The sequence below is a fragment of the Podarcis raffonei genome, chromosome 9, assembly GCF_027172205.1.
Source record: "Podarcis raffonei isolate rPodRaf1 chromosome 9, rPodRaf1.pri, whole genome shotgun sequence".
NCBI lineage: Eukaryota > Metazoa > Chordata > Lepidosauria > Squamata > Lacertidae > Podarcis > Podarcis raffonei.
In genome coordinates, this window is record NC_070610.1 from 40,894,963 (window position 1) to 40,913,987 (window position 19,025).

The following is a 19,025-nucleotide window of genomic DNA, read 5'->3' on the forward strand; positions in this document are numbered from 1 at the left end:
TTAAGGCGAAATGTGTGTGCGTCTTACGGAGCAAATGCAGGCTCTATAAGTCTCCGCTGCGCCCCGAGGCTTCGTGTTGCTTTTGCTGAAGCCAGGAGAGGCGCTGGGCAGCTTTCCCTCTCTGCACAGCGCCCCTTCAGCGAAGCGGGAGGAGAAATGGAAGGGGCTCCGCTTCTCCGGCCGCTTAGCTGAAGGGGCGCTGCACAGAGACGGAGAGATTTTTTTTTCTTGTTCTCCCCCTCTAAAACTATGTGCATCTTATGGTCCAGTGCGTCCTACAGAGCGAAAAATACGGTATTTTATTTGCCCCATCTGCCCCAGTCATACCTCATCTTAATACTGGGGAAAGGGGAAGGATGAGCATACCAGGACACTGCCATTAACAAAGGGGAGAAAATGTTTACAGCAATGTGTGTGAGGGGTGGGGATACAGAAAATACAGGTGCCACCTGCCCGTGTCTACTGAGGTTTTCAGTGCTGTGGGTAGGAATAATAAAGCCGCATTTAACAGAGTTCCTGAACCCTTTCTGGAATTACAAGCACTCTTATTATCTGGTGTTTCCATTGAGGAGTGCAAAGTGCAAGTGTTTTGAAGATTTTTTTCTAAATCAGCAATATATTAAATAAATGTTATAACTCCAAATGTTTCAAAAATTGTTTTCCATTTAATAGCTAAATCAATGGTTCCCAACCCTGACCCTCCAGTAACTTGAAAATCTGATAGCCTTGGTGGACTACTTAATACTTTTTTCTGCCTGTTACAGCAAATGGAATCCACTGAGTTATATGCTGCATGTTTTTTAATTGTATTTCATTGCATCTCTTATGTCTTGTATGTTTTGTATTGCAACTTGAATTCCCTAGTGTTCAAACTGTAATATACAATATAAGAAACAATAGAAGAAATAAAAACACAATGACAATCAATATGGCTATTCAATGCATAGATGCTGCAGACTACCTGTATGAAGCTCACAGACCACTGTTGGTCCATGGACCACAGTTATAATAATAATAATAAATAATAAAATTTTATTTATATCCCGCCCTCCCCAGCCGAAGCTGGGCTCAGAGCGGCCAACAACAATAAAATTATACAACATTCTAAAATCATTTCATTATAAAATTAATTCAAATCAAATTAATGGCAACCATTGGGCTAGAGTGCTATGAGGATTACAGAAGGAGGGGGTCAGACTGTGCCTTGGCCAAAGGCCAGGTAGAACAGCTCTGCATTGCAGGCCCTGTGGAAAGATGTCAAATCCCGTAGGGCCCTAGTCTCTTGTGACAGAGCGCTCCACCAGTTTGGGAATTCCTGACCTAAGCAATCCAAAAATTAAATGCAGGTTACAGGTTATTTAAAAAATGGCCAACTCCTTTCATGCTCAAACATGTTTCTGCATAAACCACAAACTCTCAGCTGCGTGGTGGCTGTTTCTTTCCAATTTAATGCAAAGAGCACCTTAAGTTCCATTTCTGAGAGTGAAAAACATATATGAGAGTAACATGAGACACTGCTTACCCTGTGAGCATAATCTTCTGTCAATCTAAATTCAGTGGTTGTGAAGTTAATAGACTGTACATTTGCACCAAACCTATATAAACCAAGAAAAGAATATACATGTATAAACTCTTAAAAAAATTATAGAAAGTAAAGAACCATAAAAAGCCATTTTCATATAGTTCTCAATTATGAATGGAGGAAAAAGTAAGACAACTTCTCATGGCACTTCTATTAATTTGGGATATCTCAGTTGGTAGAGAATGTGAGTCTTAATCTCAGGGTCAGCCCCATGTTGGGCAAAAGATTCTTGCAGTGCACGGGGCTGGATGAGACGGTCCCTTCCAACGCTGCAAGTCTATGGTTCTAACCCTTGATCGCCACATGTTAGTGGCTGGTACAGTGGAACCTCGGTTCCCGAACTCCTCCGTTGCCATACATTTCGGTTCTCGAATGCCGAAAACCCAGAAGTAAATGCTTCCGTTTTCGAACGTTTTTCAGAACCTGAACATGTGACACAGCTTCCGCTGAGTAGAAGAAGCTCTTGCAACCAAAGGGAAGCCGTGCCTCCATTTTCGAACGTTTTGGAAGCCAAGCAGGCTTCTGGAGCGGACTTCATTCGAGAACCAAGGTACCACTTTATTGTGAAATAAGCCTAAATACAAGTGGGATCTTCCATGGCATTAGAAACTTTGTGCCAATACCATGAAGACCCTTTGCATGCACAGAACATGACTGGTAGATGCAAGCTCATTCCCCACCCACCCAAATACACGGAGGGAAAGGAACTATTTTCAGATTATACTATTTCTTAAATTACCACAAGAAACTATTTCTCATTACCATTTGCTGAGTAGAGTCAATGGAGCACGTGGATCCGGATAAAAAGAAAGAGGCAGGAGTTGCAACATAACTGGGAAAGATGAAGGGTTTCTTAGCGTAAAATATTTTACCTACATAATTGGGAAAAAACAACAATATTAATACTTCATGTTTTAGAATTCAAGCCTCTTCCCTACTCCCAAATTCTGCTATTTTTGGTACAAAACGTTTTTTTAAAAATCTGGAGTGTTTTCCGAAATATTTACAAATGTACAGAAATATTGACACATCTTATTCATGTTGATAAAAACTGCGAAATCAGAGCTAGAAACAATTTTGTCTGTCCTTTTCTTTTTGTTTTCAAAATAAGAGAGTGTCTTGAAAAAGAATGGGGTAGATTTAAGGTTTAAAAAAATTCTTTAAAAAGTACTGAATGCATTATACAATGAGACAATATAGGCTATGGCGTAGTTTGAATGTGATACTAAGCCAAAGCATGGCTTAACAAGAATGAGCAAACACACAGGTTCCCAGAGAGAAGATCACAGCTACTTCCCCCCTCTTCTGCTGTTGCTACCACCGTGCCTGAAAGGGTAAAGCATGAAAGCATAAGGCTTGGGCAGGCTTGTTCCCATCACAAGACATCACACTTTATCTGAACACAGTCTGTGTGGAATTTCACATATCCACAGCTATCAGGTTTTAATAGACCCATAAAGTTTAAAAGAACCTGGAGACTGCTGCTTTTAGCCTGCTTTTTCAGTTAATACATAAGACCCCAACAGGCCTGATAATGACATTAAGTACAGTCGTACCTCGGAAGTTGAACAAAATCTGTTCCAGAAGTCTGTTCAACTTCCAAAACGTTCGGAAACCAAGGCACAGTGGCATCGCAACAGGGGGGCGCTGTACCCCAGGTTCCATGTCTATGGGGGTAACAGTAAGCCACCCCACGGGGGCGCGAGCAGCCATCGCGCCAACACAGCCACATGTGGAAGATTCTCTGTTCATGGCTGCAGTCACGAGCAGAGGATCCCGGCGCCGATGGCAAACCGCTAAGTGCAGCACGTGTGTGGCGTCACATGCATGCGCTGTATGTAGCTACGCTGCACATGTGCTGTATAGCGGTTTGCCATCGGCGCTGCTCCAGCGCTGTATGGATGGTGCCGGGATACCTCCGTTGCCACTACAGCTGCAAGCAGAGGATCCTGGCACCGTCCGTACGGCGCTGGAGTGGCGCTGGCAGCAAACCGCTATACAGCGAATGTATGGTGTCGCTATGTACGGCACATGCGTTGTACATAGCGATGGCGCACGTACGCCCTACGTAGCGATGCCTGCCCCGGGTGTCACACCGCCTTCCTTCGCCCCTGCCCAAGGCATGGCTTCCAACTGGCTGCAGGAAGCTCCTGTAGCCAATTGGAAGCTGCGTAAGCTGCATCGGATGTTCAGGTTCCAAAGAACATTCGCAAACCAGAACACTCACTGGTTTGCAGCGTTCAGGAGCCAAAACGTTTGAGTTGCAAGGCGTTCGTCAACCAAGGTACGACTGTATAAGACAATGAGTATAAGTACTTACAATTTTCTATTTTCAAAACCAAAAATGGAACTGAGACAAGTGAGGAATTATGACAAAAAGTTTAATAAATCTAAAAATGGCCTCACCATGCTATTCATTGGTGCAGCTGCACTGAAGTTCAATGTGAGACCAAGCTCTGTAACCAAGTGGGGTAAAGGTAATGCAAAGGATTCTTCTTTATGATCCTTCTGATGAGACGCTTGAACAAGTTCCCCAATATTTCTCCTGTTAATAAGAACATAAATAAGAGAGGTTTCAAGACACCCCGTTTCAATTTACTAGCTATGTCAACATTAGTGATAAATCGATCCATCCTCCTCCCTCCCAATTTTAGTTTTGGACAGATATCCTTTGTTTAGTTTAATCTCTTCATTCAGTTGCTAATAACTGTTTTGCAGTGCTGTGAAATGGTCGTTATGCTTATGAGGCTGTGTAGTTTGTATTGTTTTACGTTTGGAAAATGTAATAAAAAGTATCAAAAAAGAACAAGAAACTTTTGGCTTGCCATGTTATGACAGATCATCTCTTTCAGAGACAGAAATCTCCAAGAGCCCTCTAATTATGGCCTTGTGTTTGCAATATTTTAGAATCTTCAGTTTCATCCTTTTACTTTTAAATCTCCTACTAGAGATTCTACAACACAGTGCCATACCTTTTTTAAAAAAGAGTGAGAGAACTGTAAATGTTTTATGGCCACTTAATGAAAATTTGACAATGAATTCTGCACACTTCTAAGGGCTGATGCAAGCACAATGCTTCAGATTCCTTCACTTCAGTGAAAGCATTAGAATCACACTCATTTGTTCCCTTCTTCAATGCAAAACCCTTGTTGGTTTTAACTATGGTTCAAGCATATGCTTGCCCCAGTTTTAACCATGGTGAATGCTAACCAGGGTCCATTATTGCTCAGGAACTACATGGTTTATAAACATCTGGTCAAAACCAATGCTGATGGTAAATGCCAAAGCTTCAGCAGCTCAGGTGGGCTGGCCACTGACACCATTCTTGTGTCCCTCTTTTAGACTTTGAAGGAGGAGGAGGAGGAGGAGGAGAGGTTTGGACTCGATATCCCGCCTTTCACTCCCCTTAAGAAGTCTCAAAGCAGCTAACAATCTCCTTTCCCTTCCTCTCCCACAACAAACACTCTGTGAGGTGAGTGGGGCTGAGAGACTTCAGAGAAGTGTGACCAGCCCAAGGTGACCCAGCAGCTGCATGTGGAGGAGTGGGGAAATCGAACCCGGTTCACCAGATTACGAGTCCACTGCTCTTAACCACTACACCACACTGGCTTCCAGTACTGGTTCTTATAGGAGGCAGCAGTAGCAGACCTCTTTGATGTGGCACCTTCCAGGCAAATCATTTCCTTTCCCCACTTGGGACATTGTAGGGAATGGAGTACTGTGACTGGAAGCAACTGAATGAGAGCCATCTTCTGCTGCTGTCAACAGTGAATGAAAATTTCAGAAAACGAGAAGCAGCGAAAGGAAGTAATTGAAAGGTTGTAACCCCTGACTTCAGTGGTGGAGGCAAAGCATTTTTAAGAGCTGAAAAGGGGGGTAGTCTGGAAAGAGAAAAGGCCCCCATAGGAGGGAACACATTGTTAGGCACTATAAGGAGTCTCTCAATCTTGCAGCTATTTCTAGTGCATGTAAAAGCCTGAACTGTAGTTAAAGCTAGCAGGAAGTAGTTTGGGGATTTAGGAGGACAGGGGGTACTGGAAGGAAGCAGAAGATGCATGTAATATTATGGTCCACAGCCTGTTCCCTTAACCATGCTTAAGGAATCAGGAGTGCTTATGTCTGCACCCTCTGTAATGCAGGATGTGACTATTTAGTATTAGCCCTTACATCATGGATTTTAACACGTTGACTGTAAGCATAGCAAGATTTTACCACTCTAATGTTGAAATCAAGAACATTCTGTATACACACCTGCAAATTTCATTGTGCTTAATTTTTTGCCATTTTTCGTGGAGCTGATATGCAAGGTCAGAATCCACACTCCATGTAGAACTGTCCAGAGATAGGCTCCTTTCCCAAAGCAGATTTGCTAAAATAATAACATTCCGTTTCATTGATACATAATATTTGTTTATTGCTTCTTTTGTTCCAAAATTTGATTTCAAGAAGTCATAAAGAGAGCACATTTAGAAATAGTATGACGAATGCATAACAGCTCTTAAACAACCCCCCCATATTTATGCACAAGACCACAAACTTCTATATTTTTTAAAAAATATGCCCCAATATTATTCTCTCCCTCTTGCACAATTTTCTGTCCCACCTTCCCTTTTAGGCTCTTGCAAAACCAGCACCCCTGCCATGCTCACAAATCTGCATTGCCTCTTTCCCCAGAACAAAAGCAGACTATCTAAAGCAGACTGACTTCACTATAAGATGTTCAACATAGCATGACCAGAAGGCTGCTAAAATCTACCAAGAAGTTAGGTGTTCAGAAAGAAATAATTTTTACTTAAAAAAACAACACATCTTATTTATACATTAGTATCATAGATGGGAACATCCTTCTTTTCTGCTTTTACCTGTGTCTGACATTCGCAAGGAACAGTACACATCACGATGTGCTATGGCTTCAAAATGAAGATCTCCCTTCTGAAAAACATTGATTAAAGCACTAAATAAATTAACAAATATTGCAGGGGGTCGGACTAGATGACCCTTGGGGTCCCGTCCAACTCTTCAATTCTATGATTGTATTTAAGTCAGCATGTAAAGAACAACTCTACGGTTTTCAATATTTCCCCACACCCAATGTTTTTTTAAAAATACAAATGAGGGGAGGAAATCAAGCCACTTTGCACATTAGATGGAAGTGATGAAAAGTGCTTGCACCTTAAACCATCTCCACTAGCTTTCAGAATCATGTGCACTTTCAATTTCCACCACTTAAAATAATATGCAAAGTGTTCCATAGTATCCTGGTTTGAGTTCTGCACCCTATTCAATACAATACAAAATGAATTCATAAGGAATATTTGATGCTCCAGTGACTCTGCGTAAATTAAGACTTCATTCAACCATTTTCCTAACAACATTTTCCTAACTTGAAATTTGGATAAACCTCCCAAAAATCTAATACTCTGAAAAGGTAGTATCACTTCAAAAATTAATTACTACTCTATGAACTGTAAAATATGCAAGTCAGAATATACTACTGTAAACATATGCAATTCAATATACTACCTGGGACAAAGCAGAATAAATTTGCAGCGGTATCTCGAATATCACTCCAATATTTGTGGCCACAAAAATATTGGAAAATAAACTTGTTACTGATTCTTTGATGTGGAGTTTCAAGGAAAACACATTCCAACATCCTGGAGGTAGAGTCAAAGGATCTGTGAAGTTCAGAACCTAATGGCAAAAAACATCAGATCAAACCAAGTGCATATAAAGTACATCTACATGCAAGTCTTGCGCCGTTTGTTATCTTCTGCTTCTAATAATACACGGGGAGTGGCAGATTGGGTCCTAGCTAAAGAAATTTATCTAATTATTCATGTATAAGCAGGGCTGCTTGCATTCCTTAACAGTCATGCTGTGCATGTATGGAATTTGGCAATGGGTGAAAAAATCGGCACCATGACAGCCTCAAGCCTCCCATGAGGAAAGATTCGAAAAATGTGCAGGCAATGCCTGGCAACATTTCAGAATACAGAAATGGGAAGATAAGCTATTATTTTCATCTGGTCAGCTTGGGACTTTTATGCCCTGAATAAGCTCTTCCCAAATTCCACAACTAGCAGACTAAAATAAACACAAAATAAGCAGTTTAATATAACTGTTCACAATTTATCAACCAGCAACACAATTTAAACTTTTCTTGGTTCTTCTGATGTGATTCTTTTTTTTTAGGGCTGAGTACACACGCCCAGTATATAAATGGAGATTTTAATGAATGGGATGCTGATATACATTGCTAATTGTTTAAGGAAAAGTACCAAGTGAGGCTTACAAGAAAAACTCACCTTTAAAATATCCTTTGTTTCTCTTGAAACATATACGTCATTTAGCACAATGCTAAAATCAAAATTGTTGGTAAACCATATTAACCAAGATGCAGAAATACTGCGATGTGGTTCTATATAAAATACCGTTGCAAATGGATCGATTCCAACATACCTGTAGACAGAAAACAGTTCACTGCTGTTATTTACTTGCAAAAAATCACACCCTGCCTTATGGTCTAACCAGGATCTTTAAAGCATACCTTTTTATTATTGCTGTTTATCAAATAATATTGTCTTATTTGATTATATTTCTGTATTGTTGCGTGTGCATATACATACATTTTTCAGACTTATAAACCACCTGGTGAGAGTAGCATGCCCTGGAAGTTGCATTAAGAATTATTCAAATGGATGAAATCAAAGTAAATATAAGGGTAAGATCACAAATTAGATAGGGCTGCTTCACATCTGCATACATCATTTGCATCACAGGTGAATATGTGAACTGACTTCACTGAAAGCCTATTTGAAGGCAAGGAAGAAACTTCTATCCATGCTATTTGATTTGAACTATGTCTTCCACATGAGCCAGGACATCACGTGATGTTGTACTCACAAAGTGTGACTATGCACACTTCATAAGTAGAACATCTGAGAACATAGGTAAAGGTAAAGGGACCCCTGACCATTAGGCCCAGTCGTGACCGACTCTGAGGTTGCGGCGCTCATCTCGCTTTACTGGCCGAGGGAGCTGGCGTACAGCTTCCGGGTCATGTGGCCAGCATGACTAAGCCGCTTCTGGCGAACCAGAGCAGCACACGGAAATGCCATTTACCTTCCTGCCGGAGCGGGACCTATTTATCTACTTGCACTTTGACGTGCTTTCGAATTGCTAGGTTGGGAGGAGCAGGGACCGAACAATGGGAGCTCACCCCGTGGCGGGGATTCGAACTGCTGACCTTCTGATCGGCAAGTCCTAGGCTCTGTGGTTTAACCACAGCGCCACCCGCGTCCTGTCTGAGAACACAGCATGTGGTTCTTGTGGTTCTTTCCCTAGATCCACTACATTGGAAATATACATCATACATAAGCTGGCTTGGTCATGTACACAGAATGGAAGATGGCAGGATTCCCAAAGATGTGCTTTACAGGGAGCTGGCTTCATGCACCAGGCCTGCTGGCTGACCAACTCTGTGTCATGAGATAAAGGTTCTTGAGAGCAGAAGAAGTAAGGCAAGGCCTACAAAATCATTCAAGCCTGCTAGCTGTAACCGTTTGCAGCAAGCTGCAAAGTCACTGTGACTCGTGACTTATCTTGAATGCCCTATAAAAGTAGCCAGGCTCTCTATGGGCCTCAGTCAGTCAGTGCCTGTTTGTCTCAGCCGGTGTGTGTATCTGTATTGTTTAAGGCAGAGTGGCTCCAGGACTCCAGTTAATCAGTAACTAAGACAATGCCTCTGTGAAGAGTTAGATAGCTGCTATGAGCACTCTGTGTATGCTCTTTGACTATACTGTTTATGAACAACTTTATTTTCTCAAGTAAAAGTTTTATTCTGTTTATAAAGAAGACTGTGAGATTAATTTACCACTGCACGACACTCTGTGTTACAAAGATGTCTGCAAATGTGACACAAAGGCTGGCAACATTAACTCTGCCATGTGGAAATCACTTGCAGACAACCGCAGTGTCTGGAGACAGAAAGAGAGGTCATGTATCCACAGCAGTGACCGCTGGGAGAAGTGCAGAGAGAAGAAATGCCATGGTGTATTACTAACAGTGAAACCAGACACCTTCACTTGCCCCAGCTGCTATAAAACAGGGCTTCCCCTTATTAGTCTCTACAACCACCTCTCCAACAGTTTGACTTTACCCCCAAAGGTGTACTCTTCCATTGTCTCTTGAGACAACGGCAGTACATGGAAATCTCTATATGCCCTGGATATGTAATGTGGAGGTGGGATTTGTAGAGCTCCGTGACATTTAAAGAAGCCCTGCAAGTCATTTGTGCTCTGCCACATGAACTAGACCAGAGCTAGAACACCCTTCTGTTTTCACACAAATTTACTATATAGAGCATGAACTTCAAAAAATGTTCTAAACTTCTTTGCTTTGGTATATGTTTAATAATTTAAAATGGCAGCATTAAGCAAAAAAAACTCACCCTTCCATTACAGGATGGGAATGGCATGCTTTTGGCAAAGCTGTACTGTCTAACAGATTCGTCCTCTCATTAGCAATGTGATTGCTTCCAGGGCCACACAACGTACCTGTGCCAAGGAAAACAGACATCTTATTGTAGCACACACTTTTTAATATATAGTCTGAGAATGTTGTTATTCTAAGGAGGCTAAATGCAGTGCTCTTGATTCAGCCTTATCTACATTTTGACGTTTTATTGGGTGTTCAAAGGGTTCCATTTTTCCTGCACAGTTATGCCAATATCTCAGGATATATTACTGATTGGGATGGAATGTGATCCAAATCAAACAAATGTGGGTTCAGGATGACTAAATCTCTCTGGTTATGAGAGATTTCTTGCCTGAGCTTTTGCAGGTTAACTCCAGAAGCATGCTCCACTGACTTCAATGGGGCTTACTCACATCAGCCCTATTATGTGCAATCAGGCTATACTACTGAATTCCTTCTTCTGTTTCTGCATCACAATAATGAGCCCATAGCAGACTTCCATTTGTTTACTACAATTTTAAGAGCTTCTTTCCCCAACTGATGAACACCAGTGCATTGTTAGGTAATGTGGAGTGTCAGCAGACTGCAGTTCTATACCAAGTGCTGGAGGAGCAGAATTACAGATTGAAATGCAAAGTTGCACAGAGTGACTCAGAAATAAAATTGAATTATTTTTTAATGCTCAAATACAAGCCAAATCTTGAGATCTGTGCACACTCCTAAAGCATTTGTCCTTGTTTATGAATAAAACCAAGGCATTTGTAAATTTCATTAACATAGTACATAACATTGTGTTGTAGGTACATTGCACATAATAGATTTACAGCACAACACTAAATGCCATGAACTTTTGTGCAAGTTACCAGCAGGTAAGCAGGTAAGTGTGCAAGCTTAAGTTGACAAGAATGCAAGTATTTCTGACAAGAATGCAATTATTTCATCTCCCCACACACCACTGCACAGAAAAATGTTTATTCCATGGCTTCAAGATGTCCTGAACTTTACATCTCTCTTTTTGGGGCTGCGGGGGGTGGGGTGGGGGGACAGATGTGCTAGAAGTGATCATGAAAATGGACACTTAATATATAATCTTCAGGAAGTGTATCTGTTACATGCCATATCCTCTTTAATAAACTTTGTCATATTGTATAATGGGGAAGGTATACATCAGACTATGTTGTATTGAATACACTGTACCTTTACAAACAACAGAAGCAACTCTTGTGAAATTTGTGGTCAGTGATGGCAGCAATATTGGCTCAAACTGCACAGAAAATTTTCCTTCCTGTGACAAGTGTTTTACATCCTACAAAGAAATCACATTAGTATACATTAGTATAATGCTATAACTGCCTTAGCTGCTGTGAAGTTCATCTTCACGACAATTTAAACTGCAATTTGTCAGATCAAATCTCAAATCATCTACATTCACCCAAGGATAGTTCTTAAGCTAATTATGATACTCTTAACAATCAGACGTGGATCCCTTTTGTGAATCTGATAAAAGCTATAGACTCATTTCCCAGAAAAATGCACACAAACATATACATACACAATTTTACATGCAGTTTCATTTACAACATTGGGTGGGATAAATTGCACCTGGTTCAAGGAACCCCTGAAGCTATCCATGGACTCCCTAGGGTTCCCTGGACCACAAGTTAAGAACCCCTGTACTAAATTATGTATTTTTAAAAAAGTTACCTGCACATAAAGAAGGTTGCTCCCTGAATGCAACACATACAAGACTACTGGGGAATCATCTGTTCAAAAAAAGAATAACAGACAAAAGGTCAAACCATATTTGTGTCCATTGCTGCAAGAACATACTATATCAATGAAACATACATGCAGACACATCTTGGACTTACCAGAGGTCTGTGTTTTGTCCATTGCTACATAAACTACAAAAAGGTTTTCCAGTAAGTACTGTCTAAGGTCCACAAATTCATGTTGCATATTTTCCATTTTGACCATTAAGCTTATCTCTAGCAGCATTAGGCCATCAGATGCAAAGCAGCAACTCTAATGCAAAACAGAAAGGGAAATCCAAAAAATTATTCACATGAGAACAATCAGAATGATTCATTCAGAACTGCAAGACTTAACCTGCTATGGTCCCTTTAAAAAAATCCTGGTGTCTAGCATGCCAAAAGAGGAGATGTTTTGCTGGGAATCTGAAGAGAAAGTTATACTAATTTAGGAAATAATGTTCTGCTACAAATGCACAGCAATGGGACAGCATGATATACATTCTGCCTCTTTAGGATAAATACTGTTCCTCTGCACATTCTGCACTGGAAATCCTCTAGCTATACACAGTTAAGGAAACAAAAATGATGGGTGGGTAAAAAGTAAAAGGGGCCCCTGACCATTAGGTCCAGTCGTGACTGACTCTGAGGTTGCAGCGCTCATCTCACTTTATTGGCCGAGGGAACCGGCGTACAGCTTCCGGGTCATGTGGCCAGCATGACTAAGCCGCTTCTGGCGAACCAGAGCAGTGCATGGAAATGCCGTTTACCTTCCCGCCAGAGCGGTACCTATTTATCTACTTGCACTTTGACGTGCTTTCGAACTGCTAGGTTGGCAGGAGCAGGGACCAGGATGGGTGGGTACATAAGTGTAAATAGACATGTACATACAGTTTTCTAACGTGACCATTATATCTTTCTTCTAAAAGTTAGTTTAGCACCTTCAAAAGAGAATTACCGTAAATCTACAGTCATATATGGACAGTGGACAAGGCAGACCTCCACTTCTTAATCCACAAAAGTATATTCCAGTAAGAGTGTGCCTTTTAACTGTTAGGCACTTCTTGATATGGAATGGCAACAGGGGTGCCAACTTAAATAAAATATTGGGGGGGGCAGGTAAACCCCACCCTACATAATCGATCACATGATGCGGTGCATGCACACCATTTGAAGGGCAGTGCCCATAAACTTAAGGGGGGCAGCCCCCTCAATTATTTTACGGGGGGGGGCGAAAACCACTTGGCCCCTAGGAGTTGGCTCCTATGAATGGTAAAATGTGGGAACTGGTGACAAGAAACTTTGAGCCAATCTTCAGGTCACACTGATGACAAGCAAAGGACAGTCTGTCTTATACTGTACATCTTTAAATATATGATAGATTGTATGTATGTATATATGCGATGTAAGCAAACAGGAAATCACAGAATTTATGTTCTAAAATAGGCAGAGTGATTTTCTAAGTTGTGTGTGATAGAGGTAAAGAGGCAGAATCTAAAAAGGAAGCAGTCATGCTGGAAGAAAACAGATACACTGAATTAAAGTTACTGTGAGCAGATAGAGCCTAGGTCAATATGGTAGTTGGTAATTTCCCGTAGAGAAAATATTTGGGAATAAGCAAAGATTTGGGAATAAGAAATATCCAATCTAGATGGTGAATGGCTCAATGAATCCATGCAGTTCCAACCTGAATATTGTTGTCTTCCTTATAAAGACAACAATATTCAGGTTGGAACTGCAAGGATTCGTTGAGCCATTCACCATCTAGATTGGATCTACTTGATGGCATGCAGCCATAAAAATGGCACTGCTAAGACATAGTCCTCAGAATGATGTTACGGCTTTTTGCACGGTCAGCATCAGATTTGGCATAAGACATTCTTAACGGCCAAAGACAGGCTGCAATTCAAAAAGCGAATGATGCCAGTCAGATCACAGTTGGCAAGATCAATGGGGGAAATTCCCAAAGAATTCAATGCACTACATAGAATGTACCAACGTAACTTGCTCATTATGCCAGCATACACAGGATGAAAGGGATCAGTGAGGAGGTAATGCTCCAACAACAGAGTAATCTCAGCATACAATATCACTTAAGCACCTACTTCCCAGTGCAGTGTCACATAGAATCACAGAACAGTAGAGTTGAAAGAGACCCCCAAGGGTCATCTAGTCCAACTCCTTGCTCTGCAGGAATTTCAACCAAAGCATCTATACCCTGGGTTAGCTGTTCCATGGAATAGACCTAAAGTTGTCACAGAAGCTAAAATATCCTGAATTAGCCTTAAGGATTCACCCTTGTTCATATACGTTGATGCCCCCAAAACAGTAAGTAAAGGCTACTTCAAGACCACAGCTGAGTCCAGCTCAACTAGCTTAGCTGTGTGTGGCTGGTGTAGTCTCTGATTTAGGAAGAAAAGTATACACCGTACCTTAAAATGCTGATACAATTTGTTAAGTAATCGGCATTCAAGACGAACTTTTAAGTGACTGACATTCCTAGTTTCTGCCTGGAAAAACAAACAAAAAACCAGAGTCAAAGAAGGTCAAACCAGTATGGTGTGTAGACATGTGATGGAGTGCTTAGAATGTTAGACTAGGACCAGGTTTCAGATCCTCACTTGCCCGTGACGCTCACTGAGTAATTTTGAACCAGTGTCTGTCCGTCTGCTAGGGTTATTGCGAGGATGGGAGGGGGAAAGCAATGTATGCCATCTTGAGCGCCTTGGATAAAAATGTTATAATAAATGTGATAATGAACTCTACATTTTTATTATCAGCAACCTTGACAATTATATAATTCTGACAACTTTTTATAGTTGCCTTCTGTGTTTTACGTGGTTGATTACATTGATACATACCTAAAATATTTTAGCAAATTCAACCATATGCCAAAAAATGGGTCTATTTTCAAACAAATATGGCAACTTATGGTCCTAAATTTGGTCCTCAAGAATACTTAGAGCTTGTATACCCTATATAAATCAGGTATTTTGAAATTAAATTCACTAATAAACAGTACCATTGCCAAAGTCAGCTTTCCATTATATCAATTTATTTTCTGGTTAAGAATCCTTTCAAATACCCATGAGGGGGAGCTATAGCACATCTAATCATACCATTATTTAACTGTTTAATTATTTGCTGGTTCTTTTTTTCAAACGTGAATCTCAATTTCTTTTCCTAAAACCACCATATTTTGCAGCAATTCAAGGTCAAAAGATGGTAACAATAATTGGTTTTGTCAGTTACACATGAGAACCATCAGAAACCTTCACATAAACCTTCACAATGAACAGCCACTTATCCATGCAGTAAGAATTGCAGAACATCTTCGGTGCCAACTCTCAAAGAACAGAGTATCTTCTATGTAGCTGTTATGTTACAGAATAAACTGCCTTAGTGTTATTAACGCTAAAGCCAGTACACTTCTGTTGCCACATTTAATATAGCAAACCTGTTCCCCTTGCTTCTGCCACAGCAGGCAGAGCCAGTGATCGAGTTTGCAATAATTTCATAAAGCATTTAAAGTAACTTTAAGGGATAAATAAATACAAATCCATCCTTTCCTCTGTGTGTGTTTTAAATACTTGCAAACAAAACTTTGCTTTGTGCAAAGCAGACGCATAAAAAGTGGCTCAAACCAGATTATGATAATCATTGCTGCTGCTGCTGCTGCTGCTGCTGCTGCTGCTGCTGCTGGACAAGCAGCAGAACAATTACATAGATGTTTCCCAACAAGGAAGACCCACAAGCATTGTTACACATTTCACTAATGGTAGGCATGTTTGTTTTTGCGCTCACGTAGCTTCTCCCTTTATAAAATGCATGTAATGCTTCCAGTCAAGTTTTCAAGTATAAACTCAGCAAGATGGCATCCCAGCTGGCACTGGCCTAGCAACCATTAGAGAAAAACTAGCCTAATCTTTAGCTGTAGATTTCAAGATTATTTGACTTCGAAGATTCTAACAACAATATTTTAACACCAGATTTTTTTATTTTTTTTTAATGTACAAATGAGGAGCTGGGTCGCAATATGAAAGAAACTTGCTGTGGCAAAGGATTCAGGTAGGTAGCTGTGTTGGTCTGACACAGTCGAAATAAATAAATAAAATTTAAAAATATCCAGTAGCACCTTAGAGACCAACTAAGTTTGTTCTGGGTATAAGCTTTTGTGTGCATGGTATCTGAAGAAGTATAGCTGGTCTTAGAACTTAGCTGGTCTCTAAGGTGCTACTGGACAATTCTTTAAATTTTAAAATTTATTTGCTGTGGCAAAGTTAGGAAAGAGACCCTGAGCAATACTCTTAAAAAAACACACTAATTTTGAATGCCAGGTCCTGCCCAGAAATGCTGGAAATAGTACTGGAACCTACAGTCTCCAGTGCGACAACTCTGGACACAATGGCACTGCGCAGGATTTGTCCTGCTGACTGCAAGACCTCGAGTCCCCCCCCCCACACTAAGCATGAGGTAGTTGAGGGCGGTTACCTATTCCCCTTGAGAAGTACATAGAACTAGGGGAAGGAAGCTGGTTTATCTGATGCCCTTTCCCCACTTCCTCTTTCACCTCTAGGTGCTTTTTAAAGCTCAGACTGCTACGCGAGCTGCTGATCTGAGCCTTGAAGAGGAAGTGGAGAGAATGTGTTGCTTTCTCTCTGTCTGTTTCTTTTTTCTTGGGCTGGTGGGGTGGGGAGCAGGTACAGATTGATCCGGAGAGAAAAGCAAGATGCTGAAATTAAATACTCTGTTCTCAAGGGTTTATCACAAGACATTGTGTGTGTGGGCATAGATTTGGAATACACAAAGCTTATTCAAATCCTGGCCTCTTCTGATCTGCACAGCCTGTCTGTTTGGTCCACATCAGGGTTTACCAACATTTTGGGGATGGTGGGCCAGATTTGGGGGGTTTGAGTGTGTGTTATAGGGCACGAAGAATGAAGGTTACTTCCATACATTTTGCCTGGTATGCAATTTTTGTTTTGTTTTGTTATTATACTTCCATTTGCCTACAAATCTATATATAATCAGCAATGAGAAGTAAGAAATATTGTTATTCCAAAGAGCAGCTACTTCTAGTGTACCATCATACCTCTTGTTGTGTTTGCTTCACGTTGCGGATTTTCGGGTTGCAAACGCGGCAAACCCAGAAGTGTATACTTCCGGGTTTCGCCCCACGTGCATGTGCAGAAGTGTTCTGCATGCTTCGCACATGCGTAGAAGCGCTCTATCCTACTCCACGATTGCGCACAAGCGCAGCACTAGTTGCAGACTTTTCGGGGTGCAAATGGCACCCTGGAACGGATCGTGTCTGCAACTAGAGGTACCACTGTACTGGAGAGCAGCAAAGGGCAACGCAGGAAATGAAACTAGGACATGTGTGCATAGTACCTGGGGTTTCAGTGGTCAATTGTGCAACTCACAGGAATGATTATTGTTCCTCCATTTGTACTGTTGCAGAGCGAGATGCTATCAACAATACTACTATCTCCCTCCCCCCTACAATATTCTGCCAAGAATCAACAACAATAGCCCTTAAAACCCCATGGTACCATTTCCATTAACATTAAACAGAAAGCTGAGGTACAGTTCTTTTTGAAAAACAAAGCAACCTTACATGGTCCCTAAAATATAACTTTTTTTAAAAAAAGTTACTATACCAGTGTCTGTGAGATCTGGATACTGTTGATATGTGGAAGCAGTAAATAAGTATTTGCTAGCTGCTTTCTAGAGTCTTCTGAAATGGTCCTTGAAGTTCCTGTTCCAAAGACCTGGTGTAAAACAGTACATTACATTCACTATTTTCAAACAAAAATAACATGCTTTAGCATGTTACATGCTAAAATAGCAGAATATATTGAAATTATTCAGTAACACACCTGCACCAAATGTTCATATATAAAAACATTTCCAGAGTGCAAGGCCTCTCCGCACAATGGTTTACAACATTTTTCCCCCTGTTTATTGCTTCTTCAGCAATATTTTAAAAATTGGGGGGAAGGTTCTGCTTCACTAGGTGATTCCAGGCAATTGGGGATGACAGTCAATGTGATTATATTAATGCCATGTGGTCAGTAAGATATGGCATGTGGTGACATCTCAATGTCAATTCAGAGTGAAGGCGATTTCTGTTTGAGCATGAACTAAAAAAAAATGTCCAGACCACAGCTACCATATTGAACCATTCTAGACAATTTTATATGCCATTCCTAAAAGTACCACTTTTCATCTACCTGGGCCAGGTCTGATAAACATAAAAAGAGTAAGAACAAATCTAGGCATTTTATGCATCAAATAGCAAAAGATGCATTAAAATGTGAATAGGACTTTCACAATGAATAATGTGACAGAAGTCTCCAAATAGGCTGCTGAGGGGAAACTGAAAGATAAGTGTGCTAACATTTGTTTCTGCTATTTAGATGGTTATATAGTATTTTACTTGGACAGTGGCTTTCTATATGAGATTTCTAAGGAAGAGGGAAGATAATCTCCTAGTAATTCTTGCTGAAGTGGTTCCGCAGTGCAAGTTATGAAACTGAAGCAAGGAGATCAAAGACAGAACAGTCTTTTAAACTAATGATTGTGGTTCCATAAGTCCACTTTTCTGACAAGTGTTACACAAAAATGCCCTCTCTTGAGCTCTTATGAACTAGGACTTGGAGAAAGCAAAAAAATAATAATGTATATATATATCTCTCTCTCTCTGCGGCAATAATCCAAACCAAACGGACAATTTCCCCTTCCCTCACAGAAGCTGGACTGTTTGGTTCCTAAGGCAACTGAAGAGAATCAAGAGGAGTGAAGGCACCAGTGGCAGGAAATTTACTAGAGTAAATTAACATTCCAGGGTAGCCACAGTTGCTTGGTCAAGAAGAACCAGAGGCTTTGCCACCTCAGACACAATGCAAGTGAGATTACCATTTCACAAAAATTTAACATGGCAATTTTTTTAAATTATTATTATTATTATTTACAACTTTACGATCTCTGAAGCCTAGAACTCATTCATTTGCCTTAGTACATGCAAAAAAAGGGAAATGGGCATAGCAGATGCAGTGTGGGTGTGTGGGTTGGTGGCTGCAAGAGAGGTGATCACAGGGGAACAGCAGACAGATGTGAAGGAACCTCCTCCAGCATTATTTGCATGACTTTCAGTGCATGTTTATTCAGAAGTGTTGGTGAGGCTGTGGGAAAGTATTTCTAGCACTTATTCA

General features: G+C 40.7%; 1 protein-coding gene and 1 non-coding gene across 6 annotated transcripts in view; both read right to left on the reverse strand.

Moving 5' to 3' along the window:
* TMEM131L (transmembrane 131 like) overlaps positions 1 to 19,025 on the reverse strand; it is a 71,012-nt gene that overhangs the window by 15,710 nt on the left and 36,277 nt on the right. For all 5 annotated transcript variants that reach the window (XM_053403075.1, XM_053403074.1, XM_053403073.1 and 2 more), the window contains 13 exons: positions 17,472 to 17,582; positions 14,244 to 14,321; positions 11,932 to 12,085; positions 11,765 to 11,823; positions 11,258 to 11,366; positions 10,035 to 10,140; positions 7,891 to 8,044; positions 7,106 to 7,276; positions 6,445 to 6,514; positions 5,834 to 5,951; positions 3,989 to 4,127; positions 2,345 to 2,454; positions 1,523 to 1,595 (listed from right to left, as the gene is read on the reverse strand). In XM_053403075.1, coding sequence (XP_053259050.1) covers positions 1,523 to 1,595; positions 2,345 to 2,454; positions 3,989 to 4,127; positions 5,834 to 5,951; positions 6,445 to 6,514; positions 7,106 to 7,276; positions 7,891 to 8,044; positions 10,035 to 10,140; positions 11,258 to 11,366; positions 11,765 to 11,823; positions 11,932 to 12,085; positions 14,244 to 14,321; positions 17,472 to 17,582 — 1,452 coding nt within the window. The remainder of the gene's footprint in view (positions 1 to 1,522; positions 1,596 to 2,344; positions 2,455 to 3,988; positions 4,128 to 5,833; positions 5,952 to 6,444; positions 6,515 to 7,105; positions 7,277 to 7,890; positions 8,045 to 10,034; positions 10,141 to 11,257; positions 11,367 to 11,764; positions 11,824 to 11,931; positions 12,086 to 14,243; positions 14,322 to 17,471; positions 17,583 to 19,025) is intronic.
* LOC128421564 (small nucleolar RNA SNORA66) lies at positions 15,184 to 15,320 on the reverse strand. The gene has a single exon (XR_008332346.1). It is a non-coding gene; the product is annotated as a small nucleolar RNA SNORA66 (small nucleolar RNA).